The sequence below is a fragment of the Belonocnema kinseyi genome, chromosome 7 (assembly GCF_010883055.1).
Source record: "Belonocnema kinseyi isolate 2016_QV_RU_SX_M_011 chromosome 7, B_treatae_v1, whole genome shotgun sequence".
Lineage (NCBI taxonomy): Eukaryota > Metazoa > Arthropoda > Insecta > Hymenoptera > Cynipidae > Belonocnema > Belonocnema kinseyi.
In genome coordinates, this window is record NC_046663.1 from 45,883,778 (window position 1) to 45,908,732 (window position 24,955).

At 28.3% G+C, this 24,955-nt stretch overlaps 2 protein-coding genes across 4 annotated transcripts in view; one reads left to right on the plus strand and one right to left on the minus strand.

Annotated features, from left to right (window-relative positions):
• LOC117176829 overlaps positions 1-24,955 on the minus strand; it is a 223,115-nt gene that overhangs the window by 60,436 nt on the left and 137,724 nt on the right. For both annotated transcript variants that reach the window (XM_033367166.1, XM_033367165.1), the window contains 3 exons: positions 13,920-14,073; positions 6,079-6,204; positions 818-989 (listed from right to left, as the gene is read on the minus strand). In XM_033367166.1, the coding sequence (XP_033223057.1) occupies positions 818-989; positions 6,079-6,204; positions 13,920-14,073 (452 nt within the window). The remainder of the gene's footprint in view (positions 1-817; positions 990-6,078; positions 6,205-13,919; positions 14,074-24,955) is intronic.
• LOC117176831 lies at positions 16,463-21,704 on the plus strand. Of its 2 annotated transcripts, XM_033367168.1 has the most exons (4): positions 16,463-16,834; positions 16,948-17,053; positions 17,481-17,689; positions 20,270-21,704. In XM_033367168.1, exons 1-4 carry the CDS (start codon positions 16,652-16,654, stop codon positions 20,876-20,878), a joined length of 1,107 nt encoding a protein of 368 aa, XP_033223059.1. In that variant the 5' UTR covers positions 16,463-16,651; the 3' UTR covers positions 20,879-21,704. The 2 variants fall into 2 exon arrangements, with proteins under 2 accessions (XP_033223059.1, XP_033223060.1); XM_033367169.1 differs by lacking the exon at positions 16,948-17,053.

The following is a 24,955-nucleotide window of genomic DNA, read 5'->3' on the forward strand; positions in this document are numbered from 1 at the left end:
AAAAAAAGAACGAATTTGCATTAAAACGTTTAAATCTTCAACCAATAAAATGAAACTTTAACTAAAAAAGATGAGTACTCGAAGTAAGATTTAAAAGCTGTATTTTTAAATGAAAAAAATAAATTTTCGGCAAAAAAATGAATTAATTATATTTTCAGTTAGGAAAATTAATTTTCAATTAAAAAAATCATTATAAACAAAATAGTTTAATCTTCCATCAAATTATAGAAATTTTAATCAAAGTAGATGAATTTTAAACCAAAAATATCATTTACACTTTTAAATTAAAAAGAAATAGCTTTCAATGAAAAGTAATGGATTTTCTTATTAGGTTCTGTTAATTCATTTTCCATTTTATAGAGGAAAATGAGAAAAATGAGAAGTATCTTGAAAACAGGAAAAAAGAGGAATTAGTTAAATTTTTAACCTACAAAGATGAATTTTTTATTAAATGGTCGACTTTTTGAAAAAAGAATGATTAAAATTCAACCAGAAACAGTTTAATTTTCAACCAAATAGTTAAATCTTCAAGATTTCAATGGAATAAATGATTTTTTTTTAACAAAGTGGATAGATGAATAGACCTTTCAATTTGAAAAAATTAGCTTTCAATGAAAAATAGGAAAGAGCACTACTTTTCAATTTTTTAAGGATTTCAAAAAATTTCTATTCACAGTTATACTGTTCATGTTTGATGTTTCATTCTGCGTAGTTTTTGAACGGCCCCGAAGGAAATTTTCCGTTCGCTCAAGGATTTTTATTTTCAATAAATAAATTATTTAATTAACAATGAATTATTTATACAAAATGACCTTACCTGGCTTCCTCATCAATAACTGGTGTCACCGTTCCAGAATACTGAGAATAATAAGGATCTTCGTAGCTACTGGCACCACTATAAGGAACCGGAGGATACCTTCCAGACCCAGTTCCGACTCCACTACCTCGTTCTGGACTACTCATGTAGCCACCTTCGCCATGAATTCTATCTGTAGAATCAGTTACTTCATATTAGGACCATATAAAAACCATTGCGTTTTCAAAGTTAAATCGAGTACCATAAAGTTCATCAAATCGACGGGTACAAATGACAAGGTTCCATCTCGCAGTGACCAAATAAGAAGATGCTATCTCAAAGAGATCAAATGAAAAGTTGCTCTCTCGGATGGACCAAATGAAAAGGTGTTATCTCATGGAGACCAAATAAAAAGGTGCTATAATGTTGAGGGCGCTAGTGTTCCCAATACAATTTGTATGTGATTTTGAAGCTTTGAGGAATCTCGACGCGAGTTAGCACCTTTTTATTAAGTCTCCACGAGTTAGAACCTTTTCATTTGGTTTCTCCGAGATAGAATCTTGTAATTTGGATACATCGAAATTCATGTTTTATGTCATTCAATTAGGACCTTATGAATCTGAACGTGAAAAATTAAAGCTAAATATGATCCTGTAATATTGCGAGGGATGATACTTTTCAAGTACTAATTGTATCAATTCTACCCAATCCAAACCAACAACTACCAAATATTACAGGTGATTTATATCGTAATGATATACTATTTAACAGCATGCATTACTTCCTTTTAAATATCCGAACAAAGTTCGAATGACAGGTTATTTGCAAATTTAGGCTTAATTGACTGCAAGATTCAATGGCGACCAGTATGGGTGAATTCTAAATACCACAGGATAATTTTTCTATCAGGGGGTTTTAGGGAAGTGTACAAATACCGCTCTCAACTTTCTCAATAATCTCATTATTTATTCAAATATATTTTACTCAGCCTACACAACCCAAAATGAACTAAAAACAGGGAAAATGGAGGAATAAATGCGTTAAAATAAAACTATTGTAGGCACTGTATTTATGAATTTTCAATTGAATTGATTAGTTTTCAACAAAACAAAAAAGAAAAAGATTTTTTAATAAAGTGGTTTAAGTTTCAGCAAAGTATAGTTCTATTTGCAAACAAGAAGTTTAAGTTGCAACAAAATACATGAATTTTAAACCAAATAGTTAAATTTTCAACTAAAAATATAAACCGTCAACAAAAGTCGGAGTAGTTGAATTTTCGATTAAAATGATTAATTTCGCAAAAAAAAGAAGAATTTTCACAAAAATAGTTAATTTTTCACCAGAGATGAATTTCAAAATAAAATAATGAATCTTCAAACAACCACAAAAATAGTTTTTACTAAGAAGTTCAACTTTCGAACTATTATAGTTGTGTTTTCAACCAAGAAGATGAATTTTCCAACAAATATTTAATTTTTTAACTAAAAAGATGAATTTACAAATAAAAATGGAATAAAAGAATTTTCAATTAAAAATATTAATATTCAATAACAAAAATTAATTTTTAACTGAAATGATGAATCTTCAACAGAAAAAAAAATATTTTTAACAAAGTAGTTTACCTTTCAATCAAGTATAGTTGAATTTTCCAACCAATAAGATTAATTTCCAACCAAATGATTGCATTTTTAACTAAAAAATTTCAATTTTCAAACAAAAGTGGTATTTTAAATTAAAAAGATTCATATTCAACGAAAAAAGAAGAACTTTGAACAAAATCGTTAATTTTTCAACCAAATAAATGAATTTTCAACAGAAATTATGAAAATTTCGAACGGCAGTCGGAAGACCTGGATTCGAATCCCAGCGGAGCGTAACGAGATATTTTTTCAGATTAAAAAAAAAATGTTTAATGATGAATCCTCAACTGAAAAAAATGAGTTTTGAACAAACTATTTCAATTTTCAAACAATTATAGTTTAATTTTCAACCAAAAAGATTAATTTTCTACAAAGTGCATGAATATTCAACTAAAAAATATTAATTTTCGATCAAAAATGGAATATTTAAATTCTCTGTCGAAAAGATTAATTTTGCAAAAAAAAAATTTGTCAACAAAATAGTTGATTTTTCACCAAAGAAAGGAATTTTCAACTTAAATGATGGAACTTCAACGTATAAAATAAATTTCTAACATAGTAGTTCAGCTTTCTACAAAGTACAATTGAATTTTCAACAACAAAAATTTCGCCACAAAAATGTAGTGGTTGATATTTAGCCCAAAAAATATTTTTCTTTTAAATAAAAACTAGTTGAATTCAATCATAAAAGATGAACTTTCAACAAAACAGTTGAAACCTTCTGCTAACACGGATTAATTTTCAATAGATGGTTGAATTATTAACCAAGCAGTTGAATTTTCAACATAAAATGATGAATTTTCAATCAAATATTTGAATCTTTAACCAAAAATGAATTTTTAACAAAGCAGTTCAACTTCAGAACGAGAAGAGTGGAATTTTCAACCAAAAACATTCATTTTCAACCAAAGAATAGTTAATTCTTCAATCAAAGAGATACATTTTTAACTTTAATGGTAAATATTCAACCAATAAAATGAATTTTCAACTAAAAATAAAAAAAATTTACAATCAAGGAAGAGTATTTTTCAATCATATAGTTAATTTTAAACAAGAAAAAATAATTTTAAGCCAAACATATGCATTTAAAACTGAATAGTTGAACTATTATTAAAAATAAACGAATTTTCAAAAAAAAAGTTGAATTGTCAATCAAAGATTATTTGTTTCCAACAGAAAAAAGTTTCAATTGCGACCAAATTGGTAAAATTTGAAACCAAAAATTTTATTTTTTTATAAGGCGTTTGACTTATTAAAAAGATAGTTGTATTTTTAACCAAATAGATGAATTTATTCGCCAAAAGGAGCAATTTTGTATGAAAAGAAGACAAATATACAACAAAACTGTTACATTTTTTAACGAAAACATGACTTTAAAAAAATAGAGTAGGAGATTTTTAATTAAGAAAAATAACTCAAAACCAAAAACAGTTGGATTTTCTTATTTGGTTCACTTCTCACTCAAGCAAGAAAACGAGACAAAGGGGGATTTTTCGAATAAAGGAAAAAAAGGAATTTTTAAAAAAGGGGGAAAAGTGAGGAATGGGGGGAAGCGTATGAAGCCGAGTTACCTAATTCCAACGTAGAAAATATGTTTATGCACTTGCTTTTTTATGAGAACCTTGAGCACCACTCGACCACTCGATTTAAGGCAAAAATTTCCCATCATTCCCCACTCTAGTGGCCATCCTCAAATTAAAATAATTTAATTTTTCCGAGTTATAATTTAAATTACTGATCTAATAAAACGCCTATTCAAACCGTATAGAAAAATTAATTTTTGCAACAACCACCTCGAAAGTAAGGACTTCCATGCCTCTAAATGATGTGCAAAGTGCATGAATCCAGGAGACTGCGATAATTATATTGGCGCATGCGCACTTTCGAACACATCTAATTTTCTTATTGGCGCAATGGATGCGCATGCGCACTTTAGAGATCAGTAACTTTGCACACCGGCAAAATTTAAAGATTAAAAAAAAATTAATTAAAAAAATGTATACAAATTTGTCTGAAATCAACATACCTGATCAGAAATTTGGCGAAAATGTAAAAATTTACTAAATTATTTTCTCGGAAGGCTGTTGCAAAAAACAGCGAGTGATACACGTGTGCAAAGTCAATTGCTACTAGTGCGGTTGCAGCATTTGAAGACTTCGAAAGTTCAAACCCAAAATTTATTTTTGTTTTTAAATTTATTTGAACTTAAAACAAAAGAAATGTGATTTTTACCACAAACGATTAATTTCCTACTAAAAAAATCATCGAAATACATGAATTTTTATCAAAAATGTTGAATTTTCAAATAAATGAGATGAATTTTCAACCAAAAGTGGAATAGGTTAATTTTCAGTTAAAAGGATTAATATTTAAACAAAAAAAAAGAGTTTTGAAGAAAATAGTTCATTGATGAAAAAAACATATTAATTTTCAACTGAAATAAGGAATCTTCAACCAAAAAATGCATTCTTAATTAAGGATTTCAACCAAGTAGAATATTATTTATTAATATAATGTTACATTGATCAACCAAAGAGGAATTTTCAACTCAAATAATGAATCTTCAACAAGGATAATAAATTTTTAACAAAGTCGTTACATTTTCAAACAAGTGAAGTTGAATTTCATCCAAAACGATGAATTTTTAATTGAAATGATGAAACTTCAACAAAAAAATGAATTTTTAATTCAAAAAGTTCATCTTTCAATCAAGCAGAATATTATTTAATATAACTGTATACAAATATTAATAGTAGAATTTTTAACAAAAAAGATGATTTTCCAATAAAATACATTAATTTTTAATCAAACAGTTGATTTTTCAACCAAAAAGTTGAACAAAGGAAACATGAATTTTCAACCAAATACTAGAATTATCAACTAATTAAATTTCTACTCAAACAGACAAATTTTTAACAGAGCAAAAAAAACATTAATTTTTAATCAAATAGTTTAATTTTCAAGTAGAAAATATCAGTTATGAAACAAAAATAAAATAGTTAAATTTCCAGATAAAAGGATTAATACGAAGCCAAAAAAATAAGAATTTGTCACAAAATAGTTCATTTTTGTAGCTAATGAGATTAATTATTAACTAAAATTATGACTTTTCAAACAATAAAATGAATTTTTATCAAAGTAGTTAGACCTTCAACCAAGTACAGTTTAGGTTGAAACCAAAAAAAAGCATTTTTAACCAAGAATAAGGTTAATTTCAAACCACAAAAGGTTTATTTTAGCCCAAAATGACAAGAATAGTACACTTTTCAAAGAAAAAGATGGACAATTGAGAGAAAAAACGAGAAAACTTAATGAAAAATAGCAGTGAACATAAATTTATTTCAATCAAAAATATTATTCCAAGGTCTAAAATCAATGATTAAATATAAGATTTCTTGTTAGTATTGAATTTCAATTCAAATTTCTTTGCAATAGTTCCAAATTGATGGCGCTGTCGTTGCTACACTCAATAGGCGTTTAGGACTATAGGGGATAAAGTGTGAAGCCTGCATTTGTCTTGAGCTGCAAGTTTGACTCTGGTGCGCAATCGCCTACTTTGCGCACTTGTATCACAAATAGCTATTTTATTTTTCCATTTTTGGGCTTTTCCATTTTCCAGCTCGCTTTGAAGTTGCTACTAACCTGGTATACTATACAGGGATACCGAGCTGTCTCTAGAGAAGCGAGATGAGCCCCCCAGGCTGCCAAGGGGACTCTTGCCACCCTGATAGCTTCGAAGCGGCTTGGCTGGTGCCACCCCGCCACCACCTATCCAATCACCGAAACCAGAATAATGTACACCAATTACTATCGATCAGACCTAGCAATGTTTGACCTCAAGGGGTTCGGCCTGTTCATTTCGCAGACCAGAATCCAGTCCAGGTTTAATCAATGGGTTACAAATAAATACAGCAATAGGCTATCGTTAAATCATCAAATTTAATAAAAAATTAACTTACATTTTGTATTATTACAGGGTCAGACCTCGAACTCATTTGAAAAATTCAAAATAGTGTCAATAGTAGCATATAGTTTAAGAAACATTGGGAAAATAGTGTCATGCAATTTTTTAAATATTACATCAAGAGGTTAACTATTTTCGCAATAGGATTTACTAGGGTGGTCCAAAAAATTGTTTTCAGATTTTTGGTTAAAAGGATTAGGATCGGTGTGAAACGTTCAGTTTGCGAAAAAATGTAAAAAAGAAGTACTTGCTATTATCTTTTAGCGAATTAAAGTTTAGTATTTTTTTAAAAAAGATTTCTGGAATATTTTCCACACAAAAACTTTAATTTTAACGACCCCAACAAAGTTTTGAACTCATTTTCAGCTGTTTGAAAATGATTATTTGTTTGAACAATTTTTCCCCCGTGAATCAGGAAAAGTGATTTTTGCGTGATAAATGATAAAGTTTATAGATGTCAAGAGTTATTTATTTTAACAGATTTTGAAATTATTAAAACAAATTCTATTTTGCATAATGTGCTTTCATCAAATTGTATAAAATAATATTTTTTGGACTTAATGACACCATTGAAGAACATTAAGAGAAATGTTAAGGATATCTGGTAATTATTTAAACAACTTTTATTTTTGTAAACTATTTTTTCCCCTGTAAAACTGTTTAAATGATTACTACATATCCTAAACAAAAAATGTTACTCTTAACATTCTTTAATTGTGTAATTAATTACAAAAAATACTAACTTTTCATGATTTGGTGAGAAATAATGATACAAATAAACATGTTTTAAACTATTGCAAAATATTTTAAACAAAAAATATTATTTTGAACACTCATAAGCTGTATCATCTATCTAAAAAATCATTACTTTTTATTATTTTCACGGGAAAAATGGTTCAAACATTTAAAACTAGGTAAAAACCACTTGGAAACTTGTAATTTATTAAATAAAAATAATTCTTGTTGAAAAAACGCCTTTAGAATGAATTTGACATAAAACTGCTATTTTACATTTTTCTTAGGCATTTTCCGGGCACAATACAAGTTATTGAGTGGAAATTACTCCTTGAACATTCCTTAAGAAGTGACTAAACTTTAAATAACAAAAAGTTTTTTTCCAAAAATAAGATTTTAAAAGGTATACATTTAGACCACCCTAATAATATACAATATACTTATATATCTCCTATAAAATCGCGTGAAATATATTAGAATTTTTTTAAATACTCGTGAAGCTTTAAAATCCCTTAAAATCGGTAACAACCCCATGAAGACTTATAATTTCCTTTTAAATCCTATGGATTCCTTAAATTAAATGAAACTCCTTGAAACACCATGAAATCCTTTGAAATCCTTTCAAAATTTTCAAATATCATTCATATCCTATATACGTTTTAAATAACTTAAAATTTTTTTAAATTCTTTCCAATGGTTGAAAAGCCCTTAAAAATGGTTTAATCTAGAAATTTCTTGAAATTTATAAAATCACTTAAATTGGTTACATCCCTAGTAATCTCAAAAAAATAAAATAAAATACGGTAAGACACAAAAAAGATTTTAAATTGCTTTAAAAACCTTTGAAATTTTTTGAAATTCCTAGACACATTTTAAAATACCCTAAAAGCTTCAAAATCCTTTAAAATCTTTCAAACTGATTAAAAACCCTTGAATTCTGTTGAGATTATCTGAAATCCTTGTAAAATTCTCCAATTTTTTTTTTTTAAACTTGAGATATATCAAAGTTCCATGGAATCTTTTAATCTATTTTGAAGTCCTCTGAATACCTCCCATATTGTAAAATTCCTTGAAATCTTTGAAATTTTCTGAAATCTTAGGAAATTCTTTGGAATCATTTGAAATGTACTTCTTTAGAATCCCTTGAAATGTGGCAAACCGAATAAATCTTGAGAAATTCCTAAAAATCTTTTGCGATTCTGCACAACATCATGGAATTTTTAGTATCTTTTAAAATACATTTAAATATGTTTAAATCTATGAAATCCTCTGAGACCCCATAAAATCCCATGAATTAATATAATACTTGGAATTTTTGAAATTTTTCGAAATCTTAACGCTCTTGAAATTTCTATTTTTAAAATAGCGGATATATTATTTTAGCTAATCAGCCCAGAAGTTTAAAAATATGTTTGAAGAAAAAATATGGTTGCATCATCGAGAAATTTGAAAAGGTTAAAAAAAATGTCAAAAAATGACAATGGATCGTGAGTCCGAGGCCTGCAGAGTGTCTACTCATCTGAAAAACTGGAATTATCTGGAAATTTTTTCGAGCATGCCTAAATGTAATTTTTAAACGTAAATTTATAGTATTGAATGTATATATATACTTATTAAAAACAAACTTCTTCTTAGCATTTTCACTAATCTCAGGGAGATATGTTTTATTATAAATATTAATATGTTAATTAGGGTGGGTTAAAAATAAAAAATTCTGCATTCTATAAATATGCAGCTCGGTTACCTGAACTAAAAAAAAACAGTTAAAAAATTTATATTTTGCAGAGTTTTTAACTTTTCTTATATTTCCATTTTTATACAATCCTGTAGGTCCAAAAAAGACTTCCCAATTTTTTTGCAGATTTATAAAAAAACTATTTTCTAATAGCTTATCGCTATTTAATTTGGGCTTCTAATGAGATTATCTTTATATCTTGTATTTAGTGTAGATCTATGTTAAAGAAGCCCACATATTTTCAAAACAAAATGTGTAAGGCACAATCTGTAAAGATAATTTCATTAAATACCAAAATCATAATTTTAAAATATCGCTCAGAAAAAATTGAAAAAACAAGTTATAAAATTAATTTCATTAAATAGAAAAATCAGTAATTAAAATATTCACTGTATTTCCAATTTAAATTTCTGGTTCCTAGCGATTTATTTCTAGTGCTTTCTTAGAAATTGGTTGATTAAAATCCGAAAAAAGTTGGGAAAACTTTTCACACCGCCAGGGATGTAAAAAAAATTAAAAATCAAGAAGAAACAACTTCAAAAAATTAAGGAACATCTTTATTTAATTTTATACGTAAATGCACCATTTCAAATGTCAAAATGTGCATCGAATTTTGACAGAAATTAAAAATATATGTATTTATTACCTGAAGTTCCATTTTGCAAAAAATGGCTTATTTTATTTTAATTTCCCCTGCTAATGGATTATTTTTCTTTGGAATAAAATACGATGAAATGAATGTTTGCGGAAGAAAAACGAGCCATCAAAGGCGAAATTAAAAAAAAATGTTGTGCAAAAATGGGCTCGAGAGACCCCTAAATATATTTTTGTAATTCTGCTAAAATTGAGGGGACGTTTTGACATAAAAAGGAACAATTTGTAGGGGAGCTATTTTAGACTTCTTTTTTTAATTTTTTGATTTTTTAAACAAAAAGTATTAAGTAATACTTCGAAGGACTGCAGATTCATAATTTCCAGGAATTTTTTTCTCAAATTTTGAGTAGACACCCTCTATTAGTAATAATCATTGCCTATATATATCATTTTGATTTCATAATTTTACTTGAAGTGAAACACATTACATTGTTTAAAATTCTTTACATTAGTAATTGTATTAAATTGCTCAAACTTAAATATAGTTTAAGAAACTCTTCTTTATTTTTTCAATCATTATCTCTTCATGCAAATTTGTTCATTTTATGCGTACAATAAGGTACAAAATTTATGTGCGTTGCAACGCTCGAAAATTTTTCCATCATGCTGTAAAACATCAAGTTTATGCTTAAACCTGCCAAATATTTAAGATTTATTAAAAAATGAAGTGATTCTCTTTGTAAGTAGGTATAGCAAATACTTTCACCTACTACATTCTACAATCTATTCATAGTTTATTCTTGAATTTAAATACTTTATTGGACGTTTTACAAGTAAATCATTCATGACAGGGTAGTTATTACTATATAGAATACAGCGGCAACATTGTAATTATACTGACGTTGTATGGCAATTTGTTTGTTTAAATATCTTTTATGGTGTACTAAAGTAAACCATGAAATATTACTAATTTTTATCCATGGCACAAAACCTTTAACCTAAATTAAAAAATTTGCGCAATAAAGCAATTTAAATCACAGGAGTTATTATTATTTAAAATCTTGGGTTCCAGTATGATCTTTTATTTATTATATAGTTATCGGAGCAACATGAGATTTGTTCCAGTTTTTAGGAATATTTTGTGAAAAAAGATCATCGATATGGTTATTGTATGGGCAAAAAAATATTTATTTGGCCCAAATAAATTTTTGGTAGCTTTAAACAAATCTTTTGGTAGATATTTGATTGATTTAACAAACCAAAATTTGTTGGATCAATCAAATATTTTCTTGAATCGACGAAAATTCGTTTGATTCGATCAAATTGATAGCATGTATTTCCAAGAAAACAGTTATCATGGTTCAAGAAATTTTTCTGCAGAGTAATAACTTTACCGCCTTTATGGAATCCTGATGGATTATGCATTCTTTTATTCATGAAATAAAATTACCTGATATATTATTTTACATCATATCCATTTACATAACTGCTAGGACGAGAGCGTTTTGTTATCTATTAATGCAGGAGCCACACTGTTCTACAATTATAAAACATGCAGTGAAAAAGCCAAGACTCTGAGTGCAAGCATTTTAAATCAAATTACCCACTTCATTGCTCATTAGGGACAGTCCATAAGCAACGTTATCAATTTTCGAATATTTTTTACCCTCGCCCCCAAGATTACTACCATATTTGCCCCCCCCCCCCCGAAAGTAACATAACTGTGTTAAACACTAATTTTACGTTTATTCTGCGTTATTTGTGAACTATATAGGCCAAGAAGTGAATTTTCAATCAAAAAGGATCAATTTTTAACAAAACGGTTAAATTTTCTATAAAAAAGATTACTTAACAATATGGTTCAATTTTCAAACTAGAAAGATGCATTTTCAACCACATGGTCAAATATACAATAAAAATAAATAAAATTCAATAAAAAATGTTGCATTTTCAACCACATAGTGGAATTCTTAAGCCCAAAAAACGAATTTTTTTACAAGACAGTTTTAAATTTTTTTAACCGAATTTACGATTTTTCAACAAAACAGTTGAATTTAAGAGAAAAAAGATGCCTGCGAAAAAATAGTTAAATTAGCAACAAGGTAATTTATTATTTAACAAAATAGTTAATTCTGTAACCAAATAGTTGAATTTTTAAGCCAAAAAGACAAATTATTTAGAAGACAGGTGAATTTTCAATAAAACGGTTTAATTTCATCTCATAAAGATGATATTTTTATCATAAAAGATGAATTTGTAATCCAAAAGAAACCATTTTCAACAAAAAAGTTCAATTTTTGATTAATAAATATGAATAACAAAATAATTTAATTTTTAACCAAATATTTGACTATTTAAGCCGAAAAGACAAATTTTGTACAAGAAAGTTTACTTTTAATTAGATAATTGGAATACATATACATAAAAAAGTTTAATTTCCTCCTATAAATATATGTTTATTTTTACCCTAAAAGATGAATATTCAATCCAAAAGGACGAATTTTCAATAAAACAGTTTAATTTTAGACTAAGAAACATGGCTTAACAAAATACATGAATTTTCAACCTACAAAGATGCATTTTTAACCAAATGGTCGAATATTAAAAAAAAAAAAATCCACCAAATAGAGTTGGATTTTCATCCAGATAAATGAATTTTTAAGCCAACAAGACGAATTTTCAGAAAACAGTTAAATTTTCAAACAAAAAAGTTCAATTTCAACTAATAAAAATGACTTTTTATCAATAAATATAAATTTTCAATCCGAAATCACAATTTTCAACAGAGCAGTTAAATTTTAAACCGAATAGTTAAATTTTTAAACAGCATGGATGAGTTTTCTACTAAAAAAATACATACTTCCAACAAAATACATGAATTTTGAACCCGAAATAGGAATCCTGAAAATTTTAGTATAAAAATTAATTATCAACTAAAAGAAAAAAAAATTTCAACAACTTGAATTCAATAAAAAAAATTCGAAATTTTAACAAAATTGTTGAATTCTCAACAAAATATACAGATTTTCAAAAAGGAAGATTAATTTTCTACCTAAAAAGACGAACGGCCAACAAAATATGTGAACTTTCAATCACACAGTTGAATTTTAAACTAAAAAATACATACTTTAAAACAAAAATGAAATCGTTAAATTTTTAGATTAAGAATTAATTTTCAATTAAAAAAAAACGAATTTTCAACCGAAAATGCAATACTTGAATATTCAGATAAGAAAAATAATTCTTAAATAAAACAAAAAACAAATTTTTAACGAAATATTAACATTTTTAACCAAAGAACAGAATATTAAAAAAAAGTTATTTTGAACAAAGTCGTTCGGTCAATTATAAATCGAGAAGGTAAATTTTCCACTAAAAAGGTTAATTTTCTGTGAAAAAGTTGAATTTTGTAGCCAATAAGACGAATTATCTACAAAACAGTTTAATATTTATCCCGAAAATATGATTTTTGAACAAAAAGAACCAAACTAGATTTATTTTTAACCAAAAAGTTGAATTTGCAAACAAAAAGGATAAATTTTTAACCAAGAAACCTAATTTTCAACCAAAAAATACGAATTTTCACCTAACAGTGGAATTTCAACTAGCAAAAATCAATTTTTATTTGAAAATAAAATAGTAGTTACATTCTCCGTTCAAACAAAATTCAACCAAACAAACAAAAATATTGCAGAAAAAGAATTAAATTTTGCACCAAAGAAATGAATTTTCATCTTCGACAAAAAAATGAATTTTTTAACAAAAAAAAAATATATATATAATATGCATTTTTAACTAAATAATTTAATTTTTGACTAAAAAAATACATTTTCAACCAAACAGTTTAATTTTTAACTAACAAAGGTATACTTTCAACCGAAAACGAAGCAGTTAAATTTTCATAAAGAAAATTAATTTCCAACGAAAAATAAAACGAAGTTTGAACAGAATAGCGAGCAAAATAGTAACATTTTCCACCAGGGATGAATATAAATTGGTAACGTAATTTATGGACAACCCTTTAGAATAGAATCATTATTAGTTGAAAAATATTTAAACAAAAATTTCACAAAGGAACACATCATGCAAATAGCTACATGCTGATTAAGATAGATTTGTTTAACCAAATCTGATTAAGTCATAAACAATGAATTGTATTGTGCAACACTTCACTTTAAATGTTCGAGATATGATGAGCTGTGCACAAGCAATGTTTACGATAGACCCTGATAATTAAAATAATATCTTATAATATGATTCACCTCCTTTGTTACATGAATTTTATACAAATTATCTACATTCAGATATTGCTAGACAAATACCCATTGTTATAATTTTTCTGAATATTTAAACTTAAATTCAGTTATGTCTATATCAATTTGAAATGAACGATGAAGGAATGATTCAAAATTTATTATTGAATATTCTGAAAATAACGTTTTTTTAATTACTTACCTGGAGTACTTAGAGTCTTTGATTGCGTTGGCGTGGAATTTGGACCTCCAACTGAGGATGTAGCTGGACTGTATGCTCGAAGAAGAGGTCCTCCTCGAGGAAGTGTGCTACTACCACTCATGTAATAATTGCCGGAAGTTGCATTTTTTGCATTCTGAAAATTAAACAAAAGAGCATATTTTTTAACAGAACATTTAAATTATCGAGCCCAAAATTTCTCAACCAAAAAATTACTTTTTTAACCAAATATTTGAGTTTTCAATCTAACAAAGAGGATTTTTCAACGAACTGGTCGACTTTTCAAACAATCTAAAAGAAGAATTTTTGAGAAGACAGTTTGAATTATCAACCTGCATAGATGAACTTTCATCAAAAAAGATAATTTTCAACTATAAAAGAAGAATTTTCAACGAAATTGTTGAATTAAAAAAAAAACAATTATTTTAATTCACACAGTTGCAATTAGAACTTAATACTTGAATGTCCAATAAAAAGAGATGATTTTTCAACAAAATAGTTAGATTTTTAACTAAATAGTTGATTTTACAATCCAAGAAGATGAATTTCTCATAAGACAGATCAATTTTCAATAACAAAGTTAATCTAAAAAAAAAAATTAATTTTCGATCAGAAGAGATGCATTTTTGATCCAAAAGGAAGCCAAAAAGAATTTTCAACAAAATGGTTAGCTTTTCCTCAAATTAATAACATAAGATATTGAATTATCAAAAAAAAAATCAACTACAAAAACTTGCATTTGCAACAAAATAGTGAAATTTTCAAACCAAACAGGAGATGTTTTTAGAAAACAGTTGAATTATCAAACCTGAAAATGTAAATTTTCAACAAAAAATCAGAGGAGACATATTGTCAAAAAAATATTCAAATTTTTAATGAAATAGTTCACTTTGCAGGCATAAAAGGCGATTTTTGTAGAAGAAAGTTCAAATGTTAACAAAAAATAATTTTCAACCAAAAAATATGAATTTTTTTAACAAAATATAATTTTTAACAGAATGGTTCTATTTTGAATAAAGAAAGATTATATTTTAACAAATCATTGATTTTATAACCAAAGAATTGAATTTTCAATCTATAAAGAGGGATTTCCCAAACAAAACTTGAATTAAAAAAAATTCAAATGCAGTTACATTTCCAACCAAAAAGTGGAATTTTCAAAACAAAAAAAAGGAATTTCATAGAAGATAGTTGAATTTTCAACCTGAAAAGCTGAATTGTGGACAAAAAGATCATTTTCAACCCATAACGATGAATTTTTATCGAAAGAAATTAATTTTCACCTAAAATGATAAATGCTGGACCAACAAAATAAAATGTTCACAAAGTAATCCATCTTTTAAGCAAGTAATTGCAGTTTCAACAAAATAATGATGAATTTTCAACGAAAAATCCAATTATTGACATTCTTACCAAAAACGTGTTTAATTTTACATAAAAAAAACAGTTGAATTTAACCAAAAAAGAGGAATTTCCAACAAAACAGTTAATTTTTCGAGCAAATAGTTGAATTTCAAGCTACGAAGATGCATTTTCAACCAAAAGGTCGAATTTTATAACAAAGAAGATGAAAATTCAATTAAAAATAGTTAGATTTTCACCCAAATAGTTGAATTTTAAAGCCAGAAAGATGACTTTTTAAGAAGACAGTTGAATTTTCAAAAATTAATTTTGTATCCAAGAAGACGAATTTTCTACCAAAATATGTAGTTCAATTTTCATATTGAGTTCCATTAAGTTAGTTCGCATTCAAACGAAAAAGCGAGAAAAAATGAAGTTTCTTGAAAACAGGGGAAATTACTTTTTTTACTCGGTAAATATTTGTACAGCTATTTTTATCATCAAGGACAATTTATTATGTCCTTGCGTTAAGATTAAAACTGAGCATTATTTTATCACCTTCAAGTTTTTTTAAATTGAAAATGAAACGAAATTCCCTGTCCCCATAAAACTGTCGATTTTCCTGGTCCACTGGCCCTGAAAATACTTTAGAAATGGTACCCTTATTTTACGTTTGATTCAACATTTGATTAACGATTGTTTTAATTTCCCACGATCTAAGCTTCATATCTATCGTCATATCTAACGACCCGGAAATATCTCAAAATCTGACCTCTATTTCTCTGTATTTATCAAAACGGCTATGCTGTGCGTATAAAGGTTTTCTGTGAATCGAAAACCCTCCAGGCTAAACTTGCGATGCTGATTTGCCATTGATTGTACTGCTTGTGAAACACTGAATATCGATCAACCAACACAAAGGGCCACTAATTTAATATCAATATCTGGAACCAAAAAACGCCCCTCCTTCGCTGATTGGTTCTCAAGTTTGAATCAATTCAATTTCTCCTACAAATTGGCAAAAAGTAGGATTAAAATTGGCAACCACCAGCGGTTGATATAAGCGCCAGGTTAATCCTTTAAGGCTTTATTGTCCGTCGCTCGATAACCTTGCGCCATCTTGCATCAATTGTAAGCGCACATGGTCCGTCGAAATTTAAAGAGCGGGGCAATACGGCTATGGGTATTCTGGCACAAGGTCTCCCCCTTAACTTCTTAGATTTCCACCTCAAGAGAAACAAGACTCGACTGATACGACTGCGGATACTTAATTCGCATTCATGTGTAAAACGAGCAACAACCAACCACGACCGGTTAAATATTCCTAGCCAAGTTCACAGGAAAGACAAGTCATCATTTGCATTTAAAAAGAAATGAGAAAGTTACATTTTTCGTTAAAATGTTGCACTGCTGTACTACTGTTGCTATACATAGATGTCGACTCTATTTGTACGGACCATGCACCGGCCTCGAGGGAGGGAAAATTCTTTTTGACGAAAGAGACATTGAAAACACCAATGCACAAAGTGCAAATGACACAAAGAGGATACATTCAGGTAAAAATCAATTTTTTACTCAAAATTAACCATCTACAGTGATCAGTGTAGTCTTGTGTATAAACAGGTGATATAAGTTAAATAAAATAACGCTAATCAAACATTCTCATCAGTTTTTGCGGTGGGAACTACCAGTACCAGAAATTAACGAATACACTTTCTGCCTTTGGGTCAAATCTTCGAATTTGACCTATGCTCAGTCGTTTTTCTCATATTCAAGTAAGTCAAGTTAGTTTTATCCTTATCCATTATTCGAACAATAAGTAATCTTTATTTTATTTGCGCAATATGCCAACGGAAAAAAATTTAATTTTGAAAAAAAAAACGTCAATACTTCCTTAAACAATACTGAACTACAACTGGTCCATTTTAAAGAATAGACACATTCAAACTATTCAATTGTTTTTATTTTGCCATTGATCATTGTAGAGAACATTGCTGCAGTTCATAATGAGTTTGTAAGCAAATTGTGAATTTAGTTTAGGCAAGATAGCACATCCTTTAGCAAATTAATACTCAGCTAATAACCTATGATTTAAGAAATATATGAAACGAAATTAAAAATCACAATTGGCCGTTTCCCCTTGTGAAACAAAGTTAAAACACCACTTTTTTTCTGTCAAATTGAGTTTTTTTTCTTTTTCAGAAAACGAGAAAGATCGTTTGATACGGTCTTGGATATCACCGAATGGTCAGAGCATTCACCTGGAAATAGGCAATGTTGAAATTTTTCAAGTTCCCTTTTCTGTCCAAGAAAATAAGTGGTACCACTTATGTCAAAGTTGGCAAAATAAAGATGGACGATACGCATTATGGATAGACGGAAGAATTGAAACACAAGGCTACATAACAAAGGTATAATTTTTAAGTTTGATGAATAACCATTCGTAAAATACAAGATTATTTTATTAGCTTTTGCAGAAACAATAAAATTAATTGTAAATAAAAATAAATAAACAAGAAAAATAAGATTCCAGGAACTCAAAAATGATCGGCTAATTATGAGTGGTTCTTTGCGTTTAGATATTTGAAAAAAGCGTTATTTTGTTTATAAAAGAAATACTTTTTTGATAATCCAAATAAAACAATACTGGTGCAGTCCACGTCATCTGATCACGGCAATTCTCATATCAAAATGGAATTCCGCTTTTATGCAGGATATATGATTGTTTGATAGTGAAAAAAAATCTTTGGTTCTAATTGACTGATTTAACTTTTTGGCGTCTCAATTTACTTTTTAAAAGCTACACGTGTAAATAAATAGATAAATTAGAAAAATTAAAAACGAGAACAAATTCTTTGAACAAATTTATACCTATAGCACAATTCTTGTCTGATTTGAACTTTTTTTACTGCAAGTTAATAAAATTCTGAATACATCTTTATTAGCTGAGTTTAAACAAAATTGCATTACTTTTTTATTAATAAATAAAATGTCAAATCAAAATTGGTTGATTCTTGAAGAGTACCGTATTCTATAAAATAAACAGATTCATTTCAAAATATCTAGAATCAATGGAACACCTATTTAGAGATATTTTCCAACAGGACAGTCGAAGTTAACAAATTTATGCACTTTGTTATAAACAAATAAGCGGCTGAAAATAGTTTCGTGGAATTAACAGTGTTTAGTCATTTGTTGCAACTAAATTTTCCCAATTTACAGAAAAAAATTCTGAATTGAATTAATGAAAATTAATTAATAATTCAGCTTTTCATGATGAAACAAATAACATTGCTTTCACGGAATCGGAAATGAATTACTCTATAAATACACACAGTTTACATATGTGATTACCTGGTAAAAAATGATAACTATTTAAATATTTGTTATTAAATGACAAATCGTATTGGAAAATATTTCTGGATGGTTTTTTGATTGATTTATTTCGGAATGAATCAGAAAGGGAATAAAAAAAATTTTATTTTACATTTTATTTATCGAGTCAAAAAGTAATGCAACTTTTTTTTAATCGGCTAATAACGACGTAGATGAATTTGTTCCGACACTTTTTTGCCGCGCCTCTAGCCGTGCCATACAAGACAAGACGTTTGAATTTTTTCTTGAAACCAGTTGCAGTCCCACTTCAATATTTTCAGGACTTGTAGAGAAAATGTAGAACGCACTTAAAACTTTCTTTATGACAAAAAATAAATACTAATTTTTTAGATGTTACGTTTTTAAATTGTATTCTTTTAACCAAATTTTCAATAAATTATTGTTATTTTTTTGGTTTTCATTTTATTTCGAAGAGTCTCTTATAAAAATTAAAGTGATGCATCAGAAAAGTAAATTGGTCAATTAAAACCAAAGATATAGCATCAAAAATAAAAAGTTGCAGAAACTTGAGGGTAGCACAGCAAAACAAATCAACCCACATTTTTCCGAAATTGAGATAGCAAGTAATAATCTAGAAAAAATTCTGAGTTTTAAATTAAATTGAAAATTCAATTTTTAAAATACGCATCCCAGCCTCCAAATAGAAGCTGTCTCGTGCACTTACTCGGGACTGGTTCACTTTTTTTAATCAACACCTTTTTGCTTTATTCCAGCAACTAATAAGGCAGAAACAGAAAAAACTCGGTTTTCAATTAAACAGAAAATTAGATTTCCTAGAATGTTTTTTGTCCCTCCTGAAAGTAGGCGAAATGTGGGTTCATTCAATTTGCTGTACCACCCTTCAACTCGATGTCCCATAAGTCAAACATTTGTTCCAACTTTCGAAAAAAAACTTGGCGAAACTTTTGTTCACTGTCAAACAATCGTATGTCCTGAATTCGAGTTAAATCCGATTCCATGATGAAAATTTCCGAGGTCAGATAACAAGTACTCCACCTACTATATATCTGATGTATTTGTTGGCGTCTTCCAGACGCATCGATCGACGTATTGTGGAACCTTTCATGACCTTTTACGATCTATCAATAGCGATTTATTTAATTCAACTAATTTTTTACTTTGTTTACATAAGGAAAAGTTATTTAATATTTGAAATATGACACTACTGTAACTTACAAGGTTGTTCGTTGCAACAAGCCACATTGATTGACCTTTTAATGGTCTCCTTAATTATCTGAATAAGATAGAAACATCAAATGGATGAAATAAGTATCAGTTTTTTGTTTGATTGTAAAAATAAACATCCCTTTATGAGGAAGCAAACTGTTAATAAAGTGAGAAATACATCAATACATCAATAGTGAATATGACAAATGTGCTGCAGTCGTATTTTTTCGGCCAAATAATCTACAATATTCTCAAATTTAAATAAGTAGTATCTAATCGTACCTAATAAATTCGGCTATTTGGATCGAAGTTTCGGTACAGGTAGACACGAGCATTTAAATAACTGTCGTTCTCAGTTGTTTAGAAAATAAATAGAACTAGAAAAATCCCGGAAAGTTAAAAAATAAAAAAATCTCAAATATTTTCAGATGGCTGGACATGTGATCCCCAGCAAAGGCGATATCGTTGTTGGCCAAGAGTACACTGATTTCGACAAAGGGCTCGAAGATGGAATTGAAGGATCAGTTCTGGGTTTTAACTTACTCCTTGCTTCAGCTTTTGATCCGTATGAAACATTTTTCAATGACGATCAGGGTCTAAATTTACTATCAACTCCACCCACACTTAGGAGAAACATAGACGCCCCAAACTTGAACAGTCAGTTTGGAGAAAACCTTTCATCGAGTCTAAGTGATAGGAAACATCAAATCTCTTTCGAAGAAGAATCCACGAGTTCATACCAACAACAACTATTTGGAACTTTTCCAAAAAATGTACAAGATCGAAAGAGGAAACAAATTGTGTTTAGAGAAGAAGCAGAAAAAACCACTGATTATGAAAATTTTAAGAAACCATCAATATCTGATATCCCGTTAGGGTTCCAATTAGTTACTATTTCTTATTCTCAATGTGAAATCGGGCGAGGAAGTCCTTTCATTGGAGGCCCTTTAATGTTAATATCATGGACAAGAACTCCAGTAAAAGTATTCGGTGGAGCTATAGTGAAAAATGTCAAGAGTGAATGTGGTGATTTTTGATATATAAGATAAAAACGAGCGAAAATCAATGAGCATTTAACAAGGAAACAATATGTTGCCGTTAATTGAATTTATTAATGCCATATAGATTTATAAAGTTGTTTATTATATAGGAAGAGCAAACTATCATCTTCACTTTATTTATATGTATACTTTAGTATAATTTTTTATATCTGTATTTTTACATTTATACCTTAGGTGTATTTAATAGACGTATTATTATTATTATAATTTATATTTTACCTTAAATGGTCATTAGATCATTGTCTCTCATAATTCATGAATACCTCACACTACTAAAAACATCAATATTGTGCAGTTTTTTTATATCACGTAATGTGAAACAATGCTTTAGTCCTTATTTAAAAGACAATTTGAAGAAATTTATTGACACTCATTTGGCGATTTATTTCTTCCTTCAAACAACTTTTAAACGATACTTCTTCTTTTCCTTTTTACTTACTTTAGTTAAGTCATTAAGATCGATCATTGCTATTAGAAATGCGTCAACGGAGGTGGCAAGAATTTCCTATTGCCTATTTCAAAGACTATAGTAGTAATGAAACGTGTGAAAGTGCATACATATATAATCTACATATACTTCCAGACCAATGACGACAACCGCGATTTCGCCCGGAATTAAGTGAGATAGTGATTTCATTTTACTTCCTTAGTTGACACATCAACGTTGTATAAGTTTCCATGATATATGCTAATATATCCATCTATCGAAATGGCAAGCAGCTTCACATGTATAAAATTCTCTAAAAAGTAGTCATCAATGTAATCTACTGTTTTTAAATAAATCCGACCCTTTTCTCAATAATATTAGTCTGATAAAAGTCCCTCCGACTATATTTTTGAGGTCACAAAAAGAATGAGATCGACATTAAACGGAACCTGTCAAACCCTAACGTATTATTCTTTGTAGCCATTCATATCGCAAACATTACAAAACAATATTCTGGTTACTATCCCATTTATAATCGATATTTCATTTCAATATAATTGGGCCTCTATTTTTGACCTTTATATACACTTTCACTGCAATATAAAATAAGAGCAAGAATTGATACACATTGTAATTTTACGTTGCAATACCAAAAGTTGGTCACTGTATGATACAATGAGACTGACAAGTTACCATGAACTTGTCAGTTTCGCCGTATCTTTTTTCAGTAACGCTTACTTTCACCAAAAAGTACCTGAGAACTTATGCCGTAACAGAAGATTGTAAAGCGAGTTTTTTTTTAACGTCAATTCTCCTTATTTTTATGTGACGCAATATCTATTTACTCTATACAGAAAACAGTCTTCAAAGTAAACAACGATGTTCAAAACCTTGTCTTAACTTAAAATTTCATGTGACTAGAGCATCATACTTTTAGCATAAAAAATGTGTCCTTTTCTGAAAAAATGTATAAATTTAAAAAACTAACAAAACATTTTCAACATTAAGAACCGCCTATTTTAAATTATTAGACTTATATCATTGTAATAAAAATATTGCTTTTCACGAGAAAAAGATTAAATGTAATTGTATTATTGCTTTAAATATTTATGCAAATAAAAACTTCTATCAACCTGAAGCATTTAAAAAATGTCACTTATCCTGTTTAGAGACCAATTTTAAATTATCGCTCTTTAGGGAAACTGGAGATTGCAGCCAGGATTACAAAAAGTTTTTTATATTCCAATCCCGCTAAGGATATAGTCTAGTAGACTATTACTTAGAGTTTTTTTATCCATCCACTTTCCATAAATGAAGAAAGTCGCACATCTATTTATAAACTGATTTATATTTGTCCCTCTCGCATTAACGTTCTATGCTGCCGTCGAAATAAGAAAATTAGTTACTAGATTTTGGATTAGTCCCCTGTCACTCCAACCCATTTACAAATTATATCTTAGTTTACATGTCTTTCGAATTTAAAAGAACATATACATTCACTTATTTGTTCTTTTGAAAAGTTAATTTTATGAAACTCATTTATATTTTGCTTTCTCAATTTATCACTGATTGCGAATAGGATAGACGAACGATATATACTAGATATAGTAAATACACTTTCACAGTGAAAACTATGAATAACTAATAATTTCACATCACCAGATGCAAGATAGTACACTGTTCAAAATGTTTGCAATTTTAATATACATTTACTGTACATTTATATAGTAAACCTAAGAACTCCGTCTATGAAATAGTTATTAAGAGGCTGCGTAGTAAATTTAATATACATGTATATTGATCAATTCTTAGAAGAGCCAAGTAATTTCACTTTACACAAATTAAAGATAATTTTGGCACTAATGTTTAATTTTAGATAATAAAGCATTATATTTGTTTCAAGTTGAACATAAATTATACTCAGTTTCAAGTGGATAAGTTCAATTAAGTACATAATTAAGACACCTAACCTAAAAGCAGTAGTACTCACGTAAAAATTCTGACATTGGCAGTGAATTTTGATGTAAACCCCACCTGTACGTCGCACTTTGATTATAAATAAGAATTTAGTCGATAAATTGTAGGTTATTATTTTAGTTTTAAATATTTGACAAGATTTGAATACATCAAAGAACTTTCAACTTTTATGCACTCTATTTTACTATACAATATACATGTATATTATTTTACAAGATAATGATATATTAAATTTACTACACGTATATACATATTGCTTCCAATACATTTATAGTAAAATCGCTATGGAAATTGCTAACAGTGTAGCAAGTATACAGGCCAGAATTATAATTCTTTTCAAAAATTTCCTGTTCCAAATCAGAATTATAATTCCTTTGGAAAATCCCTTGTTCCAAATCTGAATAAAATTTTTTTTTCGGAAATTCTATTATCCAATTTAAAGTTAGATTTACCAAATATTGGTTTCAACCATATATTTCAAAAGTAAAAAACAAAATTAAATGCAGCCCCACTTGTGTTATCGTTATTATCAACAATGAAGTCTTGCCCATTGTTCGTTTAGAGATTAAATAAACTGAATAAAAATTAATCCCTGAATCAAATTTCTGGGGGTTTCTCGGTTAAGATAATGCCCCGCCTTTTCTCGGTTAGATAGACACCCTATTACTAATATTTCTATTGTTACTTATAATTGAAAAATTTAATTCTTTTATTCTTTGTGAAAATTATGCAGTTCTTAGCAGGAATAGAAAAACTATTTCTAACAATACTGCTTCTGTCAAATGTGGATTATTCATGAATGTTTTGTCGTTTCTATAAAGTGAACGCAATTCGACCAGGAGTAACGCAATGCGTTGAATGTGCAATGAGCCTCGGTAAATTATGGTTTCAGGAGCGAAAAATGTCCGGGTTTTCTGTGCTAAACCAGCTAAAGTATTCTTGATTATCGCTTAAGATAAATTAATAAACACGTTAAAAAGTAGAAACAAAAATCATTGAATTTAAGAAAAAAATGATACTTCATACAAGTAATTGCATGTTTTTATTTTTTCCTCCTTGACTAATTTTCAAAAATAGCGCGTCATCTTTTAAAAGCATTGTTTTCGTATAAATCGAACTTTTTTTATATGAATGAGAGTTCTTGCGCGCAAAAAAACTGAATAATGCAATTTCATAAGTGATTGTTTTCCGACAATGCGTGGGCAGCAGCATTATGTTCCCTGCTTGCATTCCTAGTATGTATGAAGACAAAATTATGAAATACTTTTAATATATTAACAATTCTTACGCTCACGATGTAAAACTAATTTTCTTAAAGTTATAATTAACCCTAAATTTGGAATATTCTCAGTTTTAAGCAAAAGAAGATTTTTACTCTTGAAACGAAACAACAACATTTGTAGCCTGAAGACGTACTCGGCTAGAAAAAACGTTCTACTGTAATTGCTATAATTAATTATATTCTAGTTTCATAACAGTAAATCCCAGTTTCAGTTATTAATAAAACATTTTCTTTTCATAAAGTATATTTTTTATTGTCAGGTATGATTCTACGCATGTTAAGAGTTATTTTCTAAAATAAACAAGGTGACTGAACAATTTGATTTTTGAAATTGCCTGATTTTTCCTTGATTTTCTTTGTCCAGTTT